The sequence below is a fragment of the Leptopilina boulardi genome, unplaced genomic scaffold (assembly GCF_019393585.1).
Source record: "Leptopilina boulardi isolate dan_hultmark-lab unplaced genomic scaffold, ZJU_Lbou_2.1 LbouV2_316, whole genome shotgun sequence".
Taxonomy (NCBI): Eukaryota; Metazoa; Arthropoda; class Insecta; order Hymenoptera; family Figitidae; genus Leptopilina; species Leptopilina boulardi.
Window position 1 is genome coordinate 1,325,127 of NW_026137881.1, and position 22,881 is coordinate 1,348,007.

General features: G+C 23.8%; 3 protein-coding genes across 6 annotated transcripts in view; 2 read left to right on the top strand and 1 right to left on the bottom strand.

Annotated features, from left to right (window-relative positions):
• The first annotated feature begins 57 nt into the window (after positions 1–57).
• Positions 58–3,290, top strand: LOC127283934 (G-patch domain and KOW motifs-containing protein). Of its 2 annotated transcripts, none has more exons than XM_051309077.1 (5): positions 58–388; positions 1,024–1,408; positions 1,558–1,661; positions 1,742–2,052; positions 2,404–3,290. In XM_051309077.1, the coding sequence occupies exons 1-5, from the start codon at positions 243–245 to the stop codon at positions 2,823–2,825; spliced, it is 1,368 nt and encodes a 455-aa protein (XP_051165034.1). In that variant the 5' UTR covers positions 58–242; the 3' UTR covers positions 2,826–3,290. The 2 variants fall into 2 exon arrangements, with proteins under 2 accessions (XP_051165034.1, XP_051165035.1); XM_051309078.1 differs by having other exon boundaries at positions 2,375–2,539.
• Positions 3,291–3,787: 497 nt separating this feature from the next.
• Positions 3,788–8,284, top strand: LOC127283930 (omega-amidase NIT2). The gene is made up of 6 exons (XM_051309071.1): positions 3,788–3,952; positions 5,608–5,754; positions 6,124–6,308; positions 6,644–6,812; positions 7,276–7,509; positions 7,942–8,284. The coding sequence occupies exons 1-6, from the start codon at positions 3,916–3,918 to the stop codon at positions 8,031–8,033; spliced, it is 864 nt and encodes a 287-aa protein (XP_051165028.1). The 5' UTR covers positions 3,788–3,915; the 3' UTR covers positions 8,034–8,284.
• A 61-nt stretch (positions 8,285–8,345) lies between these two features.
• Positions 8,346–22,881, bottom strand: part of LOC127283931 (uncharacterized) — a 30,163-nt gene continuing 15,627 nt past the window's right edge. For all 3 annotated transcript variants that reach the window (XM_051309072.1, XM_051309074.1, XM_051309073.1), the window contains exon 4: positions 8,346–12,236. In XM_051309072.1, coding sequence (XP_051165029.1) covers positions 12,063–12,236 — 174 coding nt within the window. In that variant the 3' untranslated portion in view covers positions 8,346–12,062. The remainder of the gene's footprint in view (positions 12,237–22,881) is intronic.

The window sequence follows — 22,881 nt, forward strand, 5'->3', positions numbered from 1 at the left end:
ATTTTCAGTGCGCACTCTAGCGAGAATTTAAAGAACTAAGTGTTCATGAGCTGTCAAACATAGATGTGTGAGTTCGTTTGTGTAGGTGTTTACATTGCTCAAGTGTTTGAAAAACGTTTATAATACGACTTTATAATATTGAAATATTATCTAATTTAATAATGTTTTTTTTTATTTTGTAAATGATATATAAATAAAGTGTCAATTCTTAATTTACTGTAATTTTAAAGAAAAACACAACAATGGCAAGTGGAGAAGGCGTAGAAAAGAAAATTTCATTTGGCTTTTCAAAGTCAATAAAAAAGCCTGTTTTAAATAAAAATCCTCAACCAGAGAAAAAAGTTGATTACATTGAATGCTTGGATGAAAAATCAATTAAAGTTGTCGGGTAAGTATTTAAAAATATTTATATGCATATAATATAATTAATGTTTGGCAAAACATAACCTCAATCGGGTTCTAACCTATAAATACTCTGATGATTTCATTTGTATTTATTAGAAAACGAGGAAAATAGGTATTTTATTTCATTAAATTTTTAAAAAAATAAAAACAAAAATAAAAACTAAGAATTCAATTCAAAATTTATGCAGTAATAGAAAAAATAATTTTAAATTGAATAAAAAAAAGAACATAATAATAATATTGACGCAAATAACGTAGTCGCAATTTTTATTTCGAAAAGATTAGAATTTTATATATTATTAGGAATCTAATTACTTTAATAGAACGTTTATTAAAATAAAATTTTTAAAAAAAAAACAAAATAATAGACTAAATAAAATATAAGGTCTAGAGAATTAAAATTCTATAACGCAATTAAAAAATTTTCATTTTAAATCATTTTCTTTACTATAGGAATAGTTTTTTTTTTCTAACATATAAAATATAATGTAACTTTTAAAAATTTGTTTCACTTTTGATTAAATAAAAAGCGATTAAATTTAAAATATTCTTTTTAATAATTAAATGATAAAAATTATAAAATATAGTTTTTAAATAAATTTTTATTTTTTGCAATAGTGGAGAGGAGAAAAAAGATGAACCTCTTGTAATTCCTATGTTGGGATCAAAAACATGGCACGATCGAATTTTAAATAAAGTTAACGCCGATATTTACGAGCCAAAAGTTGAAACAGTTACAAATGGAAATGCAATTAATGAGAATATTAAACAAGAAATTATTGACAATGTTAATGAGAATAGTGCTGTACTTGAAACAAATATTTCTCAACCAATGGAAATTGTAATTGTAAAACAAGAAAAACCCGATGATGAATCTGTTAAAACTTTAGAGGAACAAGCAGCAGCCGAAATTCTACAGGATCTAAAACAAGAACAAGAAACAACAAAAGAAATTTCCGCTGTTCCTTTACCCGCTGATGATTCTTTAGTGGGAAAACAAGAAGTGAGTCTTTTTTTTCAATTATAGAAAGAAAAAAATATATTTTTTAAAAATATAAAAATAGAAAATATTAAAAAAAAGGAATAATTGTAATTAATTAATAAATTAGAATGAAATTGTTATTATTATAAATACATATTTACATTTTACAGTCAACACTTGAGGACTATGAACAAATACCAATTGACAAATTTGGGGAAGCAATGTTACGAGGAATGGGATGGCAACCAGGAAAGGGAATTGGTAAAAATGAAAAGTATGTCTTTTTTTACACTTAGAAATATTTTAAAAAGAAAAAAAATTGTAATTGTAAATAAAATAATTTCTATTTTACAGAATTGTATCAGCAGTAATTCCAGAATTAAGACCACGAGGAATGGGTTTAGGAGCGGATAAAATGCAAATACAAAAACAAATAGCCGCATCAAAATTGGCTGAAGAAGGAAATTTGAAACTAGTTAAAGGGGCTTTCGTTAAAATAATTACTGGCAAACAATCGGGTAACTATGGACAAATCGAAGGACTTGACGATGACGGTGGACGATTAATGATTAAATTGGCACTGGGAGGAAATATTATTTCAATCAACGAATCATTAGTTCATCCAGTTACGAAAAATGAATTCGATAAATATTCAAAAGTGCTAAGTGAGTATTTTCAGATTAATAATCATACACAATCCAGGGACTTTTAATTAGATCAATCAATCATGAAATTGAATTTAATTGAAAAAGTAGAGAAAATTATCTAACCAGTCCGATTACAAAAAAAAAAAAACGGAATTGCCACAAGATTTGAAAATGTCAGGGAAAAACAAAAAATATTGTCTGGTAGTCAGGGAAAATTAAAATAAAAATTTTATGGCAATTCTGAAAAAAAAACATCTTGTCGACATTTGTTAGAAAATTTCATTTCTATTTAAAGGTCCCTTGAGATATTTAAGAAATTTTAATTACCTCGCAGGCGTAGCGTTTAATATTTTAATAAAATGATTTTAGATTCAAAAAAATATGAGGAATTTAAAAATAAAGAGAAAAAAAATGAAAATTCTATCACTGAGAATCGAATGAATAGTGAAAGTAGTGGCGATGACAATAGAAAACGAGGAAGAGAAAAATATGAAAAATCACGTGATCGAAAGAAATCAAAGAAACATAAACGATACTCAAGTGATGACAATGATGATAATGATGATTCAGAATCGGATAGAAGATCACGAAGAAGAAAATATTCAGATGACAGTGATTCCGATCATAGACGAAGGAAATCAAAGAAAACAAAAAAACACAAATCGCGAGATAATTCTTCAGAAAAATCGAATAGAAATAAAAGAAAACATAAAGAAAGAAATAGAGATTCACCAAAAATTGATAAATACAAACATAGAAGATCTCGATCGCGTTCACCTAGAAGGCGATAATTGTACTATATATTTATTTTGGCATTAAGTTCTTAAATTTTTTTGAAAATCAATTTTGATAAAACAGAAAATTGGAATTTTAGTTCTTTGACAAATTAAATTTAAATCAATATTCTTTAAAAATAAGAAAAATTTCATAATGAAATTTATTTAATATCGTTGACAATTGGATAATTGATAATATTAATAAATTATTTCTATCTTCTTATTTTTTATAAGAATCTACAAGTTCATTTTCACAAAATATTTTTGTGTTTCCGAACAAAATAAACGCAATAATTTTTTTTCTATGTAAATTCGAAAAATACGTGCCTGTAATTTACAATTTTTGAAAAATTTTCGAATACTTATCAAGTTTTAAATTTATTAAGACATAAGAAAAGTGTAATTTTTCCAAAAATGGTGTAAATTTAAAATTTTGTTATGCGTTTTATTTTTCTTTTTTAATAAACCTTATTTTTTATACATGAATTTTTTTTTTTTCATAAAATATCCAAATTTATTTTATTTAAATTTTTCGTAGGAAAAAAAAATGAAAATAATTTGAAAATACTTTTAACTATGAAAAATTATAATTATAATGAAAACTATAATTTAAATAAAAATTTAAATTATAAATTTAAATTGTAGTTGAAAAAAAGTTTCTTTAAAATTTTGTAAAATTGAATTAATTGTAAATATTAAACATTTTTTTAAATTTTGAAAAATTTATCACTCGATGTTATTAATTATTTTTAATATAAAATTATCAATTTCTCCGAATCATTTTTTTGTGAAAAATTAAATAAAAAATAAGAATCATAAAAAAATTGTATTCTTTATTTTTTATTTAGTTTTTCACTAAAAAAAAGAGAAATTTATAAACATGTTAAATATAATAAAAGATTTTATTGCTTGTTAAATATTGAACTCTTAAAAACTGTTTAAATTATTTGCATTAAAAAATCGTTATCATTGTTATATATTTAGACAAGAAAGTCACGAGATTTGTTTCCTGACCACAGACCATGCGATTACAGAATGGTATATAAAAACGTGGCAAACGTTGCTCTGAGTTCGAGTATATAAAAACTAACATAACCTCAGTGATATGCTGCAAAATAATATCACAAAACGAATAATGTCAAGTACGTAATTTATTATTAACTAAAATTTGTTTATTTAAAAAAAAACTCTTCTTTTGGTTTTTATATTCATGACATTATATGTAAAACATAAATTTCCAATTTTTATAATTACTCCAAAATATTGAGTCTGTAATTACTAAATTACAAAAATTTATTGTTTTTTTTACTAAAACAGACATTTATTTAAAAAAAAGAGTAAAAAAAAAATTCAATCGGATTTTTGTGATTTTAAATGATTTTTTCGATTTTAAAATAGTCTTTTAATTACTCGAGCCATGAATAATTAATTAAGTAATATATTATTGATAATAAACATTTCAAGGTCTTCGTTTATTCATTTAGATTAATTTTACTAAATGTTTCGGTAATTAATTCAGCCCTCATCAGATATTTGATTTTAAATTAATACGAATTTTGACTAATATATATATGTATACATAAACAGATAATATACAAGATCTGTAATAATTATTAAAAGATTTCAATTAAAATTTCATATTAAAATAGAATTTTGAATAATAGAATAGAATTTTTAATAATAATGTTCAATAATAAAAAAAAAGTTTCTGATTTGATTCAAAAATTAATTCATTGAAAATTCGAAAATTGAATTTGTCCAATCTCCTGACAAGTTCAATGGTGTTATAACTCAAAAATTTTATACTTACTTCTACTTTCTATTTTGACTAAAAAAAAAAACAAAAGGAAAACAATTTAAAAATGTTGAAAAAATAAAAATATTGTTATCACCTTTGAATATTCGACATTCTTTTATATTTTATTTTAAATTATTTTGAAATTAATTTTCCTTAGGATTGTCAATTTTTTTTCTGACAATATTGAGTATTTAAAATTATAATCAAAGTGTCTACTAGTCCTGGGGAAGTCCTGGAATTTTAATTTTTGTCCTTGAATTTTTTATATTTTACTTTTAAATTTTCAAATATTTATAATTTTGTCAATTAAGTTGAAAAAAAAATTAATTAAATAAATAAAATGAAAATTTACTTAAGTTACGTAATGTAATGTATATTAATGTTTCTGTAATATTTATTAAAATTGTTTTTTTTAATTAAATTTCTGAAAACAATAGTTAAACTAAAAAATTTTTTTATTCCTTATGGTCGTCCAATTTAATGTCCTGGAAAAATAAGAAATTTGTCCTGGAAAGTCCTGGAAAAGTCCTGGAATATTAATTCAGATTTTTAGTAGACACCCTGATAATGAAAAATTAAAAAACAATTAATTTGTTAATACTTTTTCAAATAAAACTAAAAAAAATCGAAAATTTAAAGAATTTTTCTCACAATTTCTCTTATTTTTCATCGCCGAATTTTTTATACGCTTTTTTCATGATTTTTCTGAACAATCAATCGTATGGATTTTAAAAATTGTTAATTTTTACAAAAAATAAAATTTCCAAAATAGGCAAAAATTATTTTTTTTTAATTTTAATAATAATATAATAATTTTAGATCCTAAATAAAATAACAGAGAAAAAAAAATTTGACACCTCTTAAGAACATTAATTTCGATAGGTTGAAATTTTACTGGCCTTTAATATTATTTAATTTGAATAATAATATTAATAATAATAATAATAATAATAATAATAATAATAATAATACTAATAATAATAATTGTTCTTTTTACAGATTTACGCTTAGCATTGGTTCAACTTGCAGTTGGAAATGAAAAACCTGAAAATGTAAGGAGAGCAATTTCATTTATCGAGGAAGCAAAAAAAAAGGGAGCTGACATTGTTACTCTGCCAGAATGTTTTAATTCTCCATACGGAACATGTATATAAAATTAAATTATCTACTTATAAAAAAAAAAGTTTTACTCTAAAATTAAGTTCTTGATTATATTATAAATTATTAAATTATAGTTTTACATTCTCATCATATGGGAATTTTTTTTTTTATTAAATAAAAAAATAATAAATAATAATATAATAAATTTATTAAATAAATAAATTATTATTTATTTATTTAATTTATTTTTTGTAATAATTTACAACAAAAAAAAAGTAAACAGAATTTTATTTATTTAAATATAATTTTCATTTCTTTTTTTTTCTGTTTATTATTTTTTTTTATATCTCGTATATTTAATTAAATAGAGAAAAAAAAATAATAGTCTGCTTTTTTTTCTTTTAAATAATTTAGCACACTTTCCAAAATATGCGGAGACAATTCCCAATGGCGAAACATGTAATGCATTATCAGAAGCTGCGAAAAGAAATGAAATTTATGTTATTGGCGGTACAATTCCTGAAAGAGATGGTGATAAATTGTATAATACTGCCACTGTTTGGAATCCACAGGGAAAATTAATTGCAAAGTACAGAAAGGTGTGTTAAAGAAATAAAAAAAAAAATAAAATACTTTCGTACTGAAAATTTTTTATTTTAAACAAAGGCGCATGTAACTAATTAATTATATCGACACATTTAAAATATGCTTTTTAAATTAAAATGTTCTTCTTCTTCTTTCTAAAATTCACTATATTTGTAGATAAAAATACAAATATCATTGAATTGAAATTGTAGATTTTAAAGTAATTAAAATTAATAGAAAATTATTAAAATTAAAATTAATTTTTTCTACAAATTTCAAAAAGGCGTAAAAATGATTTAAAAAAAAAACATTTAATTATTTTTCTAAAAACCATAAAATAATGTTTTAGATCCACTTATTCGATATTGATATCAAAGGTAAAATAACATTCCGAGAAAGTGATACCTTGAGTCCTGGTGATTCTTTAGCAACTTTTGAGGCAAAAGGATGTAAAATTGGAATTGGTATTTGTTACGACCTTAGATTTGAGGAATTAGCTCGTGTATATAGAAATCAAGGTATTTATATAAAGAAAAAAATTTACAGATAATAATTTAGAAAAATAGATTTTTTTCCATAATTTAAACATTTTTTATCATAATAAAAAAATCTAAAATTTGTTAGAAAATTTCACTTTTCATAATTTCATTGAGACTTTTTTCTCTTTTTATTTAATTTTCTTTTATTTTTTGATTTTTATTATTTAAAAAATTTATTATTCAAAAAAATTTGTTTTTATTAAACCAAAAAAAAAAATAGTACAAAATTATAATTAATTAATATTAATACAAAAAATTTCGAGTTAAAATTGAAGAAAATTCTTTTTTTAATAAAGAAAAAAGAAAATAATAGAAATTTTTAATACAATTTTTTTTTTTTGTATAATATTTAAATGGTAAAATTCTTCAAAAGTTCATTTTGATTTTATATAAATATTAATAATTATTGTAAACAGAGTAATATTTTTAAAAAATTCCCCAGGTTGTCAAATGCTAATATATCCTGGAGCTTTTAATTTAACAACTGGTGTACTACATTGGACACTTCTGCAACGTTCACGAGCAAATGATAATCAATTATACGTTGCTTGTGTTTCGCCAGCAAGAGGAACAGGCGATGGATACATTGCCTATGGACATACCCAACTTACTAATCCATGGGGTACTATTTTACGAGAATTAGAGGAAAAAGAAGACATGATAGTTGAAGACATAGGTAAGAACATAAAAAAAAAACATTTTAATTTTTAAAAAATTAAAAAAAAATAAATATACCTTCTCAATAATTTAATTTAAAAAAAGGGAGTTAAAAAATAAAGACAAGCCTCGGGTTTTTTTTATTTTAATTACAATAAAAAATTTTTATTTATTTTTTTTTAAATTTAATTAGTTGATGAATATTTTATTTTAAATAACTAATATTTTTAGACATTGAATTCATTTTATTAATTTCTTAATATAAGAATAATTCCATATAAGAATATTGTCAAGAAAATTTATTTTAAATATTCCAGAATCGAATTAAGGCAAATTTTCAAAATTTTAATTATGTAGAACAAAATTCTAACAAATATACGAATGCAAAATAAGAAATTTAAAAACACCAATAATTTTAATTGAATTTTATTTTCAATTTGTAAACTTACAGATTTAAATGTCATTGAAGAGGTGAGATCACAAATTCCAGTTTCTCGTCAAAGGCGCACCGACTTGTATGACACTGTTTGGAAAAAATCATAAAAAAAAATTTTTAAATAAATTAATTCAGGGTTATCGAATTTTAAACAGAAATACTCTCTTAAAATCTACAAAAAGAATTTCACATATTTTTTTAATAAAAACAATATTTATATTCGTTATTATAAATTAGTGAATAAGGAAAATTTATTCAATATAAATATGTAAATAAATTTTTGTATTTTTAAAATACTAATAAATTTTCAAAAAAATAATTTAAAAAAATAATAAAAGAAAAATTAGAAACTAAAAAATTTTTTTACAAAATATTTCTCTGCGATAGGTTAATAAAAAAAAAGAATTAAAAAGACAATGTCAATCATAACATATATATTTTTTCTTTAAATGTTTCTGTACACAGATTTTTTTTTTTTTAATGTACAATCAACTGAATGATCTTTCTTTTTTTTAATGCATAAAAGGCCCCTCGATGATAATAATGATTTTTTTTTTATCTAATTTTCATGATATATATGTGTTAACGTTGAAGAACACAGAAATATATTACAAATTTAATAACACAAAATTATTTATACTATTCATAAATATATTTATATATATATATAATATTCTTTTTTTTTGGCGAGTGAAACTCAATTAATTTGGTCGATTACGATTTTTTGCGATTATAAAATATATATATATTATATATAGCGCTGCAATTATCAATATACATATGTATTTATATATATATATAATATTACAAACCACTTTCTTTGCAATTTAAATCGATGCTCAAGATCTTCGAAAAAGTTAGCAAAGTTTCACATACAATTAGATTTATTTTTTGTTTTAATTTCAAAAAAAAAAAAATTAATTAAAATTTTAAACCCTTTTTTGAGATTGAGAAAAAAGTAATATTACTTTTAAAAGCATGTGATACATTTAATATATTTTCTATTCTTTGAATTTATTTACCCTTTTTTTAAAATTTATTTTGAATAATTTAGAAGACAGTTAAAAAACTCCAATAAATCAGTTTTTCTATTCTCCTAAATAAAAAAAAGTATTTTATTTCAAACAAAAAAAAAAATAATAAAAATTTCACACACTTTTTTTTTATTATTTCGTAAAATATAGAAAACATTGAATACAAAATTTTTAAAGTAACGTTTTTAATATGTCGATAATAATGTATCACACGCAGTTTTAATAAAATCTGTTTTTAAAGAAAAAAAAAATTAATATTATTATTATTATTATTATTATTATTATTATTATTATTATTATTATTATTATTATTAGAAAATATTTTGTAAGAAAGAAAAATTTACAATAAAAAAAATTTATGTTCGGCACTAATTTACATATGATATGGAATTATTAATTCTATATTTCTATATAACAATATTTGGTTCTCATAATTTCTAACTCTGTAATATAATTTATGGAAAATATCAAGTTTATATTTGCGATTTATATTATATATAATATACTTTGAATAAAATTGAAACAATTGAAAGATATATTATTATAATAATAATAATTATTATTATATTCTCGACAAAGATAAATATATTTGCATCGTTATATATATTAATTTTATATTTTACATTATCATGACGAGCCAATTATATTTTATTACAATGCTTTTTTGTTACTTAATTAATTTAATATATGTTTAGCTTTCGCAGCACCTATATCAGTATTTTTTTTTTTTTTATCACACCATCACTTTTAAGCACTAAAAATGGGTCCCATTGAATGAGAATTTAAATATAGCAAAAAAATTTCAATGCTTTTCTTCTAAATTTTCAGCTCATCTATTTTTTTCGCAATCACATATTTTAAAAACATTTTTTTTTCCAAACAAAATTTTTCTTTGGAGAAATTAAATTGGATATTGATTTCATTAACTAGATTTTTTTTCGAAATTTTTTTTACAATGTAAATTTTCAAAATATAAACTTTTTAATTTCTAAATTTTAATAACAAGGCCGTGTAATTTTTTTTTCTTTTAAATTAAATTTTAGAATAAAAATTTAAATATCATGTGTGTCTAATATATATTAAAATATTTAAAAATATATTACATCGATATTTATAAAATATTATAACGTTATTAAATAATAACTTTATAAAATAATAGTTTGACAAGTAAAAACTCGACAAAAATACAACGATAAGTAATATTATAAATTTAAGGCAAAAATTGAATCTAAAATTGTTTAAAAATTTTATTTTTTTCGATTTTTATTTTTAATTGTTAATTAATTTTTTTCACCTTTGATTATATATTTAATTTAATTTAATTAATATGCAGAAGTTTATAATATATTTTTATTTTTCAATAATCAATTGATTAAATGTTTTTAAAAAAAAAATTATTTAAATGAAATTCGCATTATCATAATAATAATGTTTTATTGTCCTTTAGTCGTGTTTTTACTTGTAATTAATAATTGTTAAAAATATTTCAATAGCATTTTTTTTTTATTTTAATGAAATTTTTTAATTTAAAAAATTTTTTTTTTTAATTTTTTAATATTATTTTTATTTTAAATTTTAATTTACTCGATTTTAAATAATTTATTAATAAATAATTTTTTTAAAAATATATTAAATTAGTTATTTTACCTTAAAAAAAAATTATAATTTTTAATTTAAATAAAAAAAAAAATAATAAAAATAATTTATCATTTTCTGATTTTTTATAGCTTTCATCAAAATTTCTATCTAAAAGTTAATTATTCTCTGTTGTTAAACTAGATTTGCTTATATAATAAATTTCACTAATCTTTTTTTTTTCTAAAATTAAGAGTACATCCTTTTTCTCATGGACATTTTTGCATTTAAGCGTATGTTGTATGAACATTTTTTCGTCTTAATGTTTACAAAATCAGAGTTGGGTAACTTGAATTTGTTTCTATTAAATTAAATACGCCTAGATAAATTGTATACCAGAGTGAATAATTATATTAAATGTTCAAAAATACGGTAAAAGCTTTATTTTGTAAAAAGCTAATTTTTTAGGATAGAAGTATATTTTACGAGTAAGTTGAAAGATTATACAGAGATCATGAATATTTTTCACAATATCTACAATTGATAACAATATTCTTTCAAAAAAAAAAAAAAAAAAAGATAAATAAATAAAATAATAGTAATAATAAAATATAATAAATAAATATTTTAAAAAATATAAATGTACCTTGATTTTTCAAAAGTTTTTGAAAAATTTTTTAAAATTTATAAATTTTATAAAAATTTTAATTAAAATAAAACTATATAGTAAAAATTCAAGGAGTCAGGCAAAAAATTAGTTTCTCGATTATTAAATTCGTAAATAATTTTTCGTTTGAAAATTTTTTTAAAATATTTAATTCAAAAAAGAAGAATAAGTTTCTTGGATGTTTTAATTTTCTTTTGATGATTTACTATTGATGATCTCAATCAATTAAAAATTAATAAAATTAAAATTGAGTAAAATTGCAAAAAAAAAAAATCAAGAAAAAAAATTATTATTTATTTATTTAAAATAAATTTTAGTTTATTGTAACAAAAAATTTATATTAATAAATTTTGTTTAACAAAATTACAAATTGTAATTTAAAATATTAAACTAGAAAATAAATTAAAACTACAAAAATATATAAATAAATTAATATCACCATTTAATATAAAAGTATAAAATACAAAAATTAAAAAAAAAATTTCCAAAAAAAGTTTTTTCGAAATAATATTTTAAAAATTCAAAAGAAATGAAAAAAGAAATTGAAAATTATGAATTTTATAAACACAAAATAAAAAATTTGAATTATTGTGTTTTTATATCAAACAATATCAAATTTAAAAATAAAAAAAGTTGTTGAAAAATTATTTTTGTAGAAAAAAATGAAATTTAAATTACTCAATTTGTAATTTATAAATATATGTAACTGTAAAAAAAATTGTTAAACGATATTTCTAAAATGAGAAAAAAAAATTATTGCTCCAATATGAGCTTTTTTTGTGCTATTTGAGATTGAGGTATATATATATATAATGTAATATATACTCTTAACTTTTGGCATATTACGCAAATTATTTTTATTAAAGCGCCATTAAAACAGAGATGATGAGAAAAAGTCCCAAAAGTCCTCGATCTTGAAGTCTAGATGATCCAGCAGCAATGATCAAATCTGGACCAGTCCAATCTATTCCATCTACTCCATCAAGGCACTCAAATTCACAGCATCTCTCCCCAACTCGAAACCTCTTACATCTCTGTGGGACAAAATCAATCTGCGGTTAATTGCCATTTCCGGCTCAGTGATATGCTCTTGGTATATCTAAACTAGACCTATAGCTATATGTATATACATAAATCGAGTGTCCATCGTGACCCAATTTTATACATATATATATATATATATATATGTATATGTTTTACTGCCAAGTTGGCACAATCCCCGATCATTGATGATTTAAAAGAAAAAAAAAAGAAAGAAAACAGAAAACTACAAATTTGGAATAACAATCCTTTAATTTTGGGAAAGCATGATTATGTTCTAAAAATTATTAGTTAGAATTTTCATTTTATCGAATTTCATTTGTCATATATAATTATTTTTAAGCCGAATTTTTATTTGTTCGAATTAGTATTTTGCAGAATTTTCATCATAACGATTTTCTACATTACAGAATTTTTATATAACTGAAAATTCAATTCACGCAATTTTTATTTGTTCGAATTTTTATTTGTCAGAATTTTTATTTTCTCGAATTTTCATTAAACATAATAAGCATTTTAAAGAATTTTTATTCGCTATAGAACAGAACAGAATTTCTAATTGATATAGAATTTTCATTTGTCGGAAGTTGCAAATGACCGAACAAACAGTCGATTTCAGCGTGATTTTTAAAATTAACCAATCAAAAATTATCCATAAAATTGTTATTGGTTGATTTTAAAAATCGCGCCAAAATCGATTGTTTGTTCGGTCATTTGCAATTTCGGACAAATGAAAATTCTATCAATTAGAAATTTTGTTAAATGATTTTTCGGTTTAAGTAAAAATTCTGCAGAAAAATCGGTTTTATGGAATTTATATCAAATAATAATTCGAACAAATGAAAATTTTATGCAATAAAATTCTAGCCGTTAAATGAAAATTCGGGAAAATAAAAATTCTGACAAATAAAAATTCGAACAAATAAAAATTCGGCTTAAAAATAATTATATGATAAATGAAATTTCATAAAATGAAAATTCTAATTAATGATTTTTAGAATATAATCATGCGTCCCATATTATTATTATTATTATTTTTAAACGTATTTATTTCAAAAAATGAAAAATTGTGACGCTCCACGAGAAAAGGGACCTTGCGGTAAAGAAAAAATGAAGGTTATGTTCAGTGATAGTTTTTCATTGATAAAAAGTTTCTAAATTTAATTAAATAAAATCAAAAATAGTTTTTATTGAATTTTTTGAATGTAATGAAGACTTGAACATATAAATATTTTTTATTGAGAGTTGATTTTTTCGTGTATTTTCAATTTAAAAATCAGAAACATAATATCCTAGAAATTTTTTTTATCATAAGGTCCCTTTTCTCGTGGTGCGTCGCTATTTAGTTCTTGTATTTTTTACACTTAAAAATAATGTATAAAAATGAATCTACGGAAAGTAGGGATATCGGACGTTTGAAAAATTGATTGTTACTTTTTTGCGGCGGTTCTGAATTAATTTTTAATGAAACAAAACCACAGTTTTCTTGCTTCATTTTGTTTATTTTACAAAAAAATACTTTTTCAGAGAAGAACAGAGTAACTTAAAAAAAAAAAAAAAAAAAAAACCGAGTAACAAGTTTCTAGCAAATCTGATGAACTTAAATAAATGGCCGCCATATTTGATACGCCATTTTATAATTTTAATATCTAATGCTAGATTCGTAATCTGCGATCCCAAAAGCATCCCAGTGACAATTTTCAAGCAAAATTGATCAATTTTCAAAAAATTTTTTGCCATTTAATCACTTTGGTTAATTTTTTTTCTAATTAAAGAAAGATAAATTCAATACAGAATGTTAATTCATGATTTTTGGAAAAAAAGTTTGTTTTTAAATTTAATTAACAAAATTTAAAAAAATGTTCTATTTTTAAAAATTTCTTTAAAATATATAATAACAAAATTTTTTATAAAAAAAATTAAATAATAATATTTAAATAAATTTTAATTTAAAGTTTAAACATAATTTGAAATAATAGAATTTTTTCTTCGAAAATATAATAATTAAATTTTAAAATGCTTATTCAATTAATATTAATCAACATTTCCTGAAAGAATATAACTTTATTTTCGTTTTATAAGATTTAGTTAATAATTTATTATTTAATTAAAAATGATCATCATATAATCAATCGTCAATTTTATTAAATTTAATTAGTTTAATTAGTAATATTATTAATTTTACAGTTTGAAAAGAAAAAAAAATGTGGCATTCTTATAATTTGTTGGAAAATTTGATTACTTAGGGAAAAATTATTGGACGTTTCGAAAATAGAAACTTTTAGAATTTAATATGCAAGCTCTGATGAGAAAAGGAGAGAGAGAGAGAGAGAGAGAGAGAGAGAGAGAGCAAATAAAGAAGACGAATGAGTTTGATCTGAAAATCAATTTCAAATAGTAGGCCATACCAAGAATATAACGAATTATTTTAGGAAGCTGTTTCTCGATTTAGCATCCTGTTCTAATTCTTCGAGAATTTTAGATAATTTCTTATGTTAAGAACTTATTTCCGTGTTCATCGCAGATATAATTAAATATAATTCAATTTCTATAATTATATTGTAATGCAATTTTTTTTAATCTTATTTTTTTTACAAATTTAATGAAGAAAAACTTACAATTTTGTTGTTAAATAAGATCTATTTGTTTTTTTTAAATTTATTTCAGAACTCATTTAATAATCACTATACAGTCAATTGGGGCTATTTTATTCACCCGGGGGCTATTAAACTCAGAGCTAATTTTTAATTAATAAAATATTTATATTGATATGTTGAAACTTGACGCTTGGTGTAATTATTGTTTAATAGTTTTATTATAGGAGTGCAATTATGTAACTTGACTTCACCCTCACATCACATTCACTTTCACTTCACTTTCACTCCACTTTCACTACTAATTTCACTTTACTTTCACTTCATTTTCACTATACTTTCACACGATGTTCACAACACCTTCATGTCACCTTCACTTCACTTTCACTCCATCTTCACTTCACTTTCACACGATGTTCACTTCACTTCACTTTCACTCGATGTTCACTTCATTTTTACTCGATTTTCACTCCATTTTCTCTTTACTTTCACTTTCACTTGATATTCACTTCACTTTCTATTTACTTTCACTACACTTTCAATTCACTTTCACTTCACTTTTATTTTTGCTCGATTTTCGAGTAAATGTGAAGTGAAATTGAGTAAAAATAGAATGAAAGGAAAGTGAAAATTGAGTGAAAATGGAGTAAAAGTGTATTAAGGTGAAGTGAACACCGTGTGAAAGTGAAAGTGAAGTAAAAATCGACTGAAAATTGAAAGAAAGTGAAGTGAAAGTGAAGTGAAAATTGAGTGAACGACGAGGAAAGTAAAGTGAAATGAAAGTGAAGTTAACATCGAGTGAAATTGAAGTGAACATCGTGTGAAAATGAAGTGAAGGTGATGTCAAGTTACAGAATCGCACCTCAGAGGGCACTAAACGTTTACTGATTAAAATAGCTATATTATTATTGAGTTATTTACTTAACCTGAAAAGTATGTTAATTATAAAAAAAATTGTACCTTTTTTAATAAATATAGATTTTAGTAAAAAAAAAAAATGTTTCTAAAAACAAATGTGTACTTTTTTGAATTTTGATGATAAAAAATATATAAGATGCACTCACATTGTATGCAACCGAAAGAATTGAACATTTTTCATACAGAAAAAGCGAAATCGTAACCATATTTTCATAACTATATTTTCCTCTTCGGATACAAGAAAACTGCGGAGGATATGATCGATTGAAAATAGTTTTGAACGGAAGATAAAGTACAAGTACGTTTAATGTTCTTTTCTGTTTCATATGCAGTAGGTGAATCTTCAATTGAAAATTTTTCATGCATATATAGAAAATCAAATTGTAACTAATGGAAATCGTGAATTCTATGGAGCTATATTTTTCTATTTTGAATGCAGCTAAAGGATCATGGTTTGAAAATGTAATTTCATTTTTTTTAAGGAAAATGCTCTCTGTTGAAAATAAGACGTGGATATAAATATCAATATATATATATATATATAGAAAATAACATTTTTTCAAATATGGACAAATTTTTAATCCATTTGAATGAGCAATTTATATGAGAATATATATATTAAAAAGGACAGAAAAGAGCATTTATTATGAATTAGTAAAACTGAATATATGGGGTATTTCACGTGAGATTTTAATTTAATTTTTTTTGACTGGAACATTTTTTTTCTAAATTTTTATGAAAAATAAGAATATACGCATTTTTTTATTTTTTTATTTGATAAAAATTATGGAAGTTATGATTTTTTTAAATTTAACGTCGTCGCAGAAGCCGAAAACTTTTGAAATACGTTTTTCTCTGTTATACTAACGGATAAAAAAAGATGCTTCCGTTTTAGTTACGTTAATTTTTTTACTACAAATTAAAAATACCGAAAAAAAAATCGAACAAATTTTATATATATAATATTAATATTATTCGTTAGAAGAACAGAGAAAAACGCATTTCAAAAGTATTCGGCTCCTGACGATGTTAAATTTTAAAAAATCATAACTTCCTCAATTTTTATCAAATAAAAAAATTAAAAAATACGTATTTTCTTATTTTTCATAAAAATTTAGAAAAAAATGTTCCAGTAAAAAAGTTGGAAAGGAAATATCACGCCCAATATAAATATTTAAAATTAGTTGTCAAAAAGAAATTTTAATTCATTTTCCTTTTTGAAATGAAATTATTCTTTTCGGAAAATAAAATACAAATTTTTTTCGTTTAAAATAATTTAAAGGAACATCTAAATTCAAAGAAAGATTTTCTTAAAATATTTTGTCAGTTTTATAAAAGTTTATTTATATTTATTTTTAAATTTGTTGTTTTTGAAATTTTTAAAGTTCAATTGCGAGAATCAGTAACTTTTACAGTAAATTTTGCTCGTATTGTTGACGTACTTTGTGTATACACTAAACTTCTATTTTACATCAAAACTTGAGTGTTTAAATAGACAATTTAAAGTTTTACTTTCTGACGGTAGGTACTATATAAACATACAATGTAGAATAATTGAAATAGTGAGAAATGTTATTATACGAGAAAAAAATACATAATTTAACAAATCTAGATTTTGTTGTTTTAAGAAATTTTTTACTTTTTTTTAAAAATATTTTTAAATATATTATAATAATTAATTCATCAAGAAAACTGATGTGAATTGCAATAATAATTATGGAACACTCGCAGTGAAATTATGATAAAATAGAACAATACAGATTGTCCTTATATATATATATATATATACATCACTCAAATTCTTTTCACATATTCTGCAACAAATTGAAACTTTTGGCAAAATGCTGCAGCCGCAACGATATAATTTCTATTCCAATTGGCAGAGAAACAATAACAAAAGTTCTCCACACAGTATATAACTTCAGTGATTATTTTAGTAATTCTATAACCTTGATTTTTTCCGAAAATTCTTTCAAAATTTTATGTATATTTATGTGGGGCAAAATTTCTGAAGTGATCCTATAGCATAAATGTTTTTTTTTTTTGAAAATCAAAAATATTTTTGAATTTAAAAAAAAAATCTTCTTTTTATTTCGTTTTTAACCCTATAAAATGAACCCAGATAGCACGTAAGCTTGCAGCAACCTTGCGGTAAGCTTGACGCGCAATATTTCCAACCTTGCACGGTAAACTTGCCTCAAGCTTTCTGCAAGCTCCAAATGTCCTACCTGACCGAAAGTTTGCACGCAAAGCTTATCAAAAAATTGCAGTGCAACATTACTCGAAGATTGCACAATAAGATTATCGCAAGATTGCTCAGTAAGCTTGAACGGTAAGCTTGGTGCAAGGTTGCTCTCTTAAGTTGAATCAGCGATAAGTATACCACTGTTACCAATTAGCGTATATACGCTGAAAAATCAGTGAATTTTCACTAATTTATCAGTGCATATACGCTGATTGGAATAAGTGGTATACTTATAGCTGAGAATCAGCGAGAGTTCGCTGATTCAAATTTAAAGAGTGGGGCAAGGTTATCAAATAACCTTGCTTTAAACCTAAAAAATTTTTTTTTTAAAATGTTTTGTCAAATTTGTGTAATAAAATTTATATAATAAAATTATATGAATTAAATGAAACACAAAAATATTTTTTAGGTTAAATGCAAGGTTATTTGGCAATCTTGCACCAATCTTGCACCAAGCTTACCGTGCAAGCTTACTGAGTCATCTTGCGATAATCTTATTGTGCAATATTGCCAACCTTACACTGCAATCTTTCGGTAAGCTTACCATGCAAGTTTTTGGTCAGGTGGGTCATTTAAAGCTTGCGGCAAGTTTGCCGTGAAAGGTTGGCAATATTGCGCGGCAAGCTTGTCGCAAAGTTGCTGCAAGCTTACGTGCTATTTGGGCTGTATTAGGTTCTCTAAAACTTTCAAAACTGTGAATGATAAATTAGACATTAAATAAATAAAATAATATATAACTATAAATAAAACATATAATTGATTTTTAAAAAAATGGTCAAAAGAACATGAGCAAAATTATTATTATTATCATCTTTTGATATATAATTATGAATAAAATACAATTTTGAAGTTTTTAATGTATAATATAATTTAATTTTAAGACGCATTTAAATATATCAAAGAAAGTAATTTTCCATTCTCTTTTTTGAAGACGAAAGTTACGCGCGCACAAACACATATGTCGAATGGCAAAATTATATTTTACAATGAGCAATATATAAACAAGAATTAAGCTGGAAGTGACATCTTGAAATAGTTAAAGGAAAATAGAAAGTTTTGATTGTTAGAGTTTTAAAGGAAACTTCATATAGTTATATTCATTTTGTAAGTGAATTTCTCTACGGTAAACTTACAAACAACAATAATAGAATATACACATAGATGAGATGCAAAATTTATAGAGGAGTATTTCTAGAAGGACAAATAAGCCGCGAGCGCAGTCTGCTATTGAACCTTCTTCTTCTTCTTCTTTTTTTCTCATTCAGGACTTTTTATTTTATTTGTTGTTTTTTTTCTTAATTTAACTCTAGAAAATCCTCTAAATATGCACGGAAGTATATATAATTTTTTCCCGTAATTTCTACAATAAAAGAAAAGCTAATTTTATTTCCTTAACTTAAATAAAGTATCGTTCTAATTAAGACAACAAGATTAGCATATTTTCTTTTTTTGTATATAAATTAGGAGAATAATTTTATAAGCTTTTTTTTATATTTTCAGTATTAAATGAAACTATTGCAATATTTTTAATAAATATAAAACTTTGAATAAAAAAGATCTAAAATATTTAATTTAGGGAAAATTTTTTGATATTAAATAGGTTCAGTTTTTTTTATATACATTGAAAAAAAATTTATTTAATCTTAATAACCGGTTACTTGACTATTAACAAATAAATGTTTAGTTGAACCAAATAATTTTTGTTTTAATTAAATAACCTGTATTTGGACCAATAATTTTTGTATTCGAAACAAATATCATGTAATTGCAGACTTAAATAATAATTATTTAATACAAATAAATACTTACTTATCAAGTAAGTTACTTTAATTAAGTAACCGATTATTTGAACCAAATAAATTTTTTTTCTGTAATATTTTTTAAAAAAAGAATGTTCAGACATTTCTCGTAAATTAAAAAAAATAATTAAATAGAAAATTTTGCAGTTTTAATCAAAAAACATAAAATACACGTTTTAATACATATAGCCATAGTGGTGATTTTAGTTGAAAATTGTATATTTGTAAATATGAATTATATCTTTTTAATTACGACCTCGCGCAATCACGTAATTTGCAAAATCGTATTATAACGAGGTTTTATTATATCATCCGTCAGTACTTTATAAGTGGGCTTTAAATGAATTATTTTTTATAATTCGACTAACAAGCATTTTAACGAAAATTAAACATAATTTTTTTCTCTTTATATTTGCACATGAAGTGGAAACCCAGTAATTTTAACAGTTTATCTGCACGAACGATGACGCGACGCGCGGCAACTTATTGGAAAAATCTAATTGGAACAATCGAGAAATTGAGGTGAAAAAAATACTATGACGAATAGGAATTTTCTTTTTTAACACTTATTGGAATTTGCATTTGATGACTCGACACTTTATCTGAACTGAAATATACCTATACTATTGCCAAACCATTTGAATAACGGAGGGACGGACAGACGAACGAAATAGTCCCTCTAAAATTATTTAGCAAAGATATGTAGTACAATTAATTTATTTAACTATTCTAGAGGTTTACAAGATACTATTAAATAATTGAGGATTGGATAGAATCCTCAGACTGATACTCGCACCTGAGCCTACAGGTACCACGGGGATCGGGTGCCTATCGGAAAAAAGAGGTTTGGTAAATATAAGTAAAATGAGTTCGGTTGACTGTAGAGCAGTTGTTGAAACCAAATGAATAGTTGTCTTAACCTAAGTGGTTATAACAAACAAACACTTTCCAACAAAACGATTTATGTCATCCCCACTACTTTAAAAGTGGGACTTAGAAAATTTTTATGGTACTCCTTAACTTGAAATCGGACCGTCACCATCTGGAAGCAATTTAGACTTTATCCTTAGCACGCCGGGGATCGCCTGACCGGCCGATGTTTGATTTTTAAGACATTTTTTTTGCAAGGGTTTCATAAATCAATGCTTTTCTTCAAACATTGAAAAATTCGAAATGCGACGTTGCCAAATACTTTTTTTCAATGTTGTCAAATCTAAAAGTTTTCATTTTGCCTTTTAGGTATGAAAACGCTTCAGTTTGCAAGGATTTACTCCTGGAGTAACGGTAAATTTTTTTAATTCGTTCGTCAATACAAAAAAGCTTGTATTTTTTGTGAATTGATTAATTAATTTAATTTTAATTAATTCATTTCTTTATTTTAAAGACTAATTGTTTAAAATATTAGTGAGAAGTGATAAAGTGAAAAAATTAATTACTTTCGACTTCTTAGTGAATACAAATATGTAGAAAATTCAGAGGTGAACAGTTTAGTTTTACTATGCCTGATTTTTTTCTAAATCATGTATATGTGTTAGTGTAAAATGCATTACATTCAAAAGTATTTAATGTAGAGAAGAAATGTGCGTTATTGGAGACTTGTGTGAAGAGTGTATTGTTCCTTCTTTTAAAGTTATTAAAAAAAAATTTGATAGTTGATTCTAATTCTAATTCTAATGATAGTAATGTCAACCGAATAGATCGGTTGTTACAACCAACTTTTTTGTTATCTCAACTAAATTAAGGACAACCTAACTCGTTTGGTCATCACAATTGGTGAGTTCGGTCAGGTCAATAAACGAAAAGTTCAGTTGGGAAAACCGAACTTTTTAGTTAGCTATACCAAACCATTTTTTGAGTACCGATAAGATTTGTATTTGCTCTGGCAAAATACTTGTCGTTGGCCGGTCATCTGGTGTTTAACTCGTGGGGGCAGTTGGAGAAAGAAAGCTCGCATCGCTTAGAGCGAGATAATGGAGAGGAAGCTGTTTCAAAAGTGATAAGATTTCTTCAAAATTGTCGACGTGTGAGTTGCAGCATAACTCGGACAGAAATCTGCATAGTTCTTAGGGATTCGATCGGAAAACGACTACTTTATTTTACAAAGTGAGAGTCAGGTAGAACGATGACTATGTTGAACGTATGTTTGAACGACGATATACAGTAAGAGTTACGAATCAATTTGCGAAAGAGATAAGTTGAACGAGGTTTATTGTCCATAGGAGTCATACCGTTGTTAAGCCGATAGGCCAGAAACAACAGACCCCATCTAATTTCTTTTACGATAACGATGTTTCAGATTAACGCAATTCCCGCTGTCTATGATAGCGTAAGTCTCCGTAACCAGTTAAAAGGCTTGTTACAGTTTTCGCCTCTTTGAGTCTGCGAAATTCCGTTGCTCTATTTAGGTCTATATTATTTCCAATGAGTGCGCCTTGGCTTGTCTATAACCTGTAGTTGCCTGACACTCTTTCTGATGCTCTGTATCTCTCCATCGCCTAAATTCCGGGACTAGACATTTGTCAGAGAGATACCAATAGATCCGATAAATTGTTCCCTAGCTCCTATTTTGGCTAGTTTATCAGCTACGTTGTTACCTTTAATTCAGCTGTGTCCTGGGACCCAAAGAAGGGTAACACGGTTATTTACAGCTAGTCTGTTAAGTGCCGTATATAGCATCCTTCAAACCAACGTTACATAACGTTTCAAAAAGCATAACTATCTACCTTGCTGTCAGAAATAATATAGATATTTTTATGTCCGCAAGATTACAAGGAATCATAGAATGTGAATATTATTTCGGATTGTAGAACAGTAGTGGTAGACCCCAGACAATACGAATGCCTTTCCTGGTAAAAATCCCTGACTGTTTCTGGATTAATCTGGAATTATTCCGAAACAGTTTGATTGATATGGCCAGGTTTTTTGTCAACCGGAATTAGTCTGGCTAAATCAAAAATTTGATCAATTTGTGTAGTTAGTGAATCCGGAATTAATCCAGGTCTAATCCGAAGTCAGTTAGATTAAACGTAACCTATTGAATGCAGATTCTAGATTTACTGATTACACAGGCCGGATTAATTTC

Excerpts from the sequence above, each read along its gene's own strand:
- LOC127283930 (XM_051309071.1), top strand. The coding sequence starts at position 3,916 with ATGCTGCAAAATAATATCACAAAACGAATAATGTCAA. Across the intron at positions 3,953-5,607 it reads CACAAAACGAATAATGTCAA|ATTTACGCTTAGCATTGGTT; the intron begins GTACGTAATTTA and ends TTCTTTTTACAG. Across the intron at positions 7,510-7,941 it reads CATGATAGTTGAAGACATAG|ATTTAAATGTCATTGAAGAG; the intron begins GTAAGAACATAA and ends GTAAACTTACAG.
- LOC127283934 (XM_051309077.1), top strand. The coding sequence starts at position 243 with ATGGCAAGTGGAGAAGGCGTAGAAAAGAAAATTTCATTTGGCTTTTCA. Across the intron at positions 1,662-1,741 it reads GGAATTGGTAAAAATGAAAA|AATTGTATCAGCAGTAATTC; the intron begins GTATGTCTTTTT and ends TCTATTTTACAG. Across the intron at positions 2,053-2,403 it reads TAAATATTCAAAAGTGCTAA|ATTCAAAAAAATATGAGGAA; the intron begins GTGAGTATTTTC and ends AAATGATTTTAG.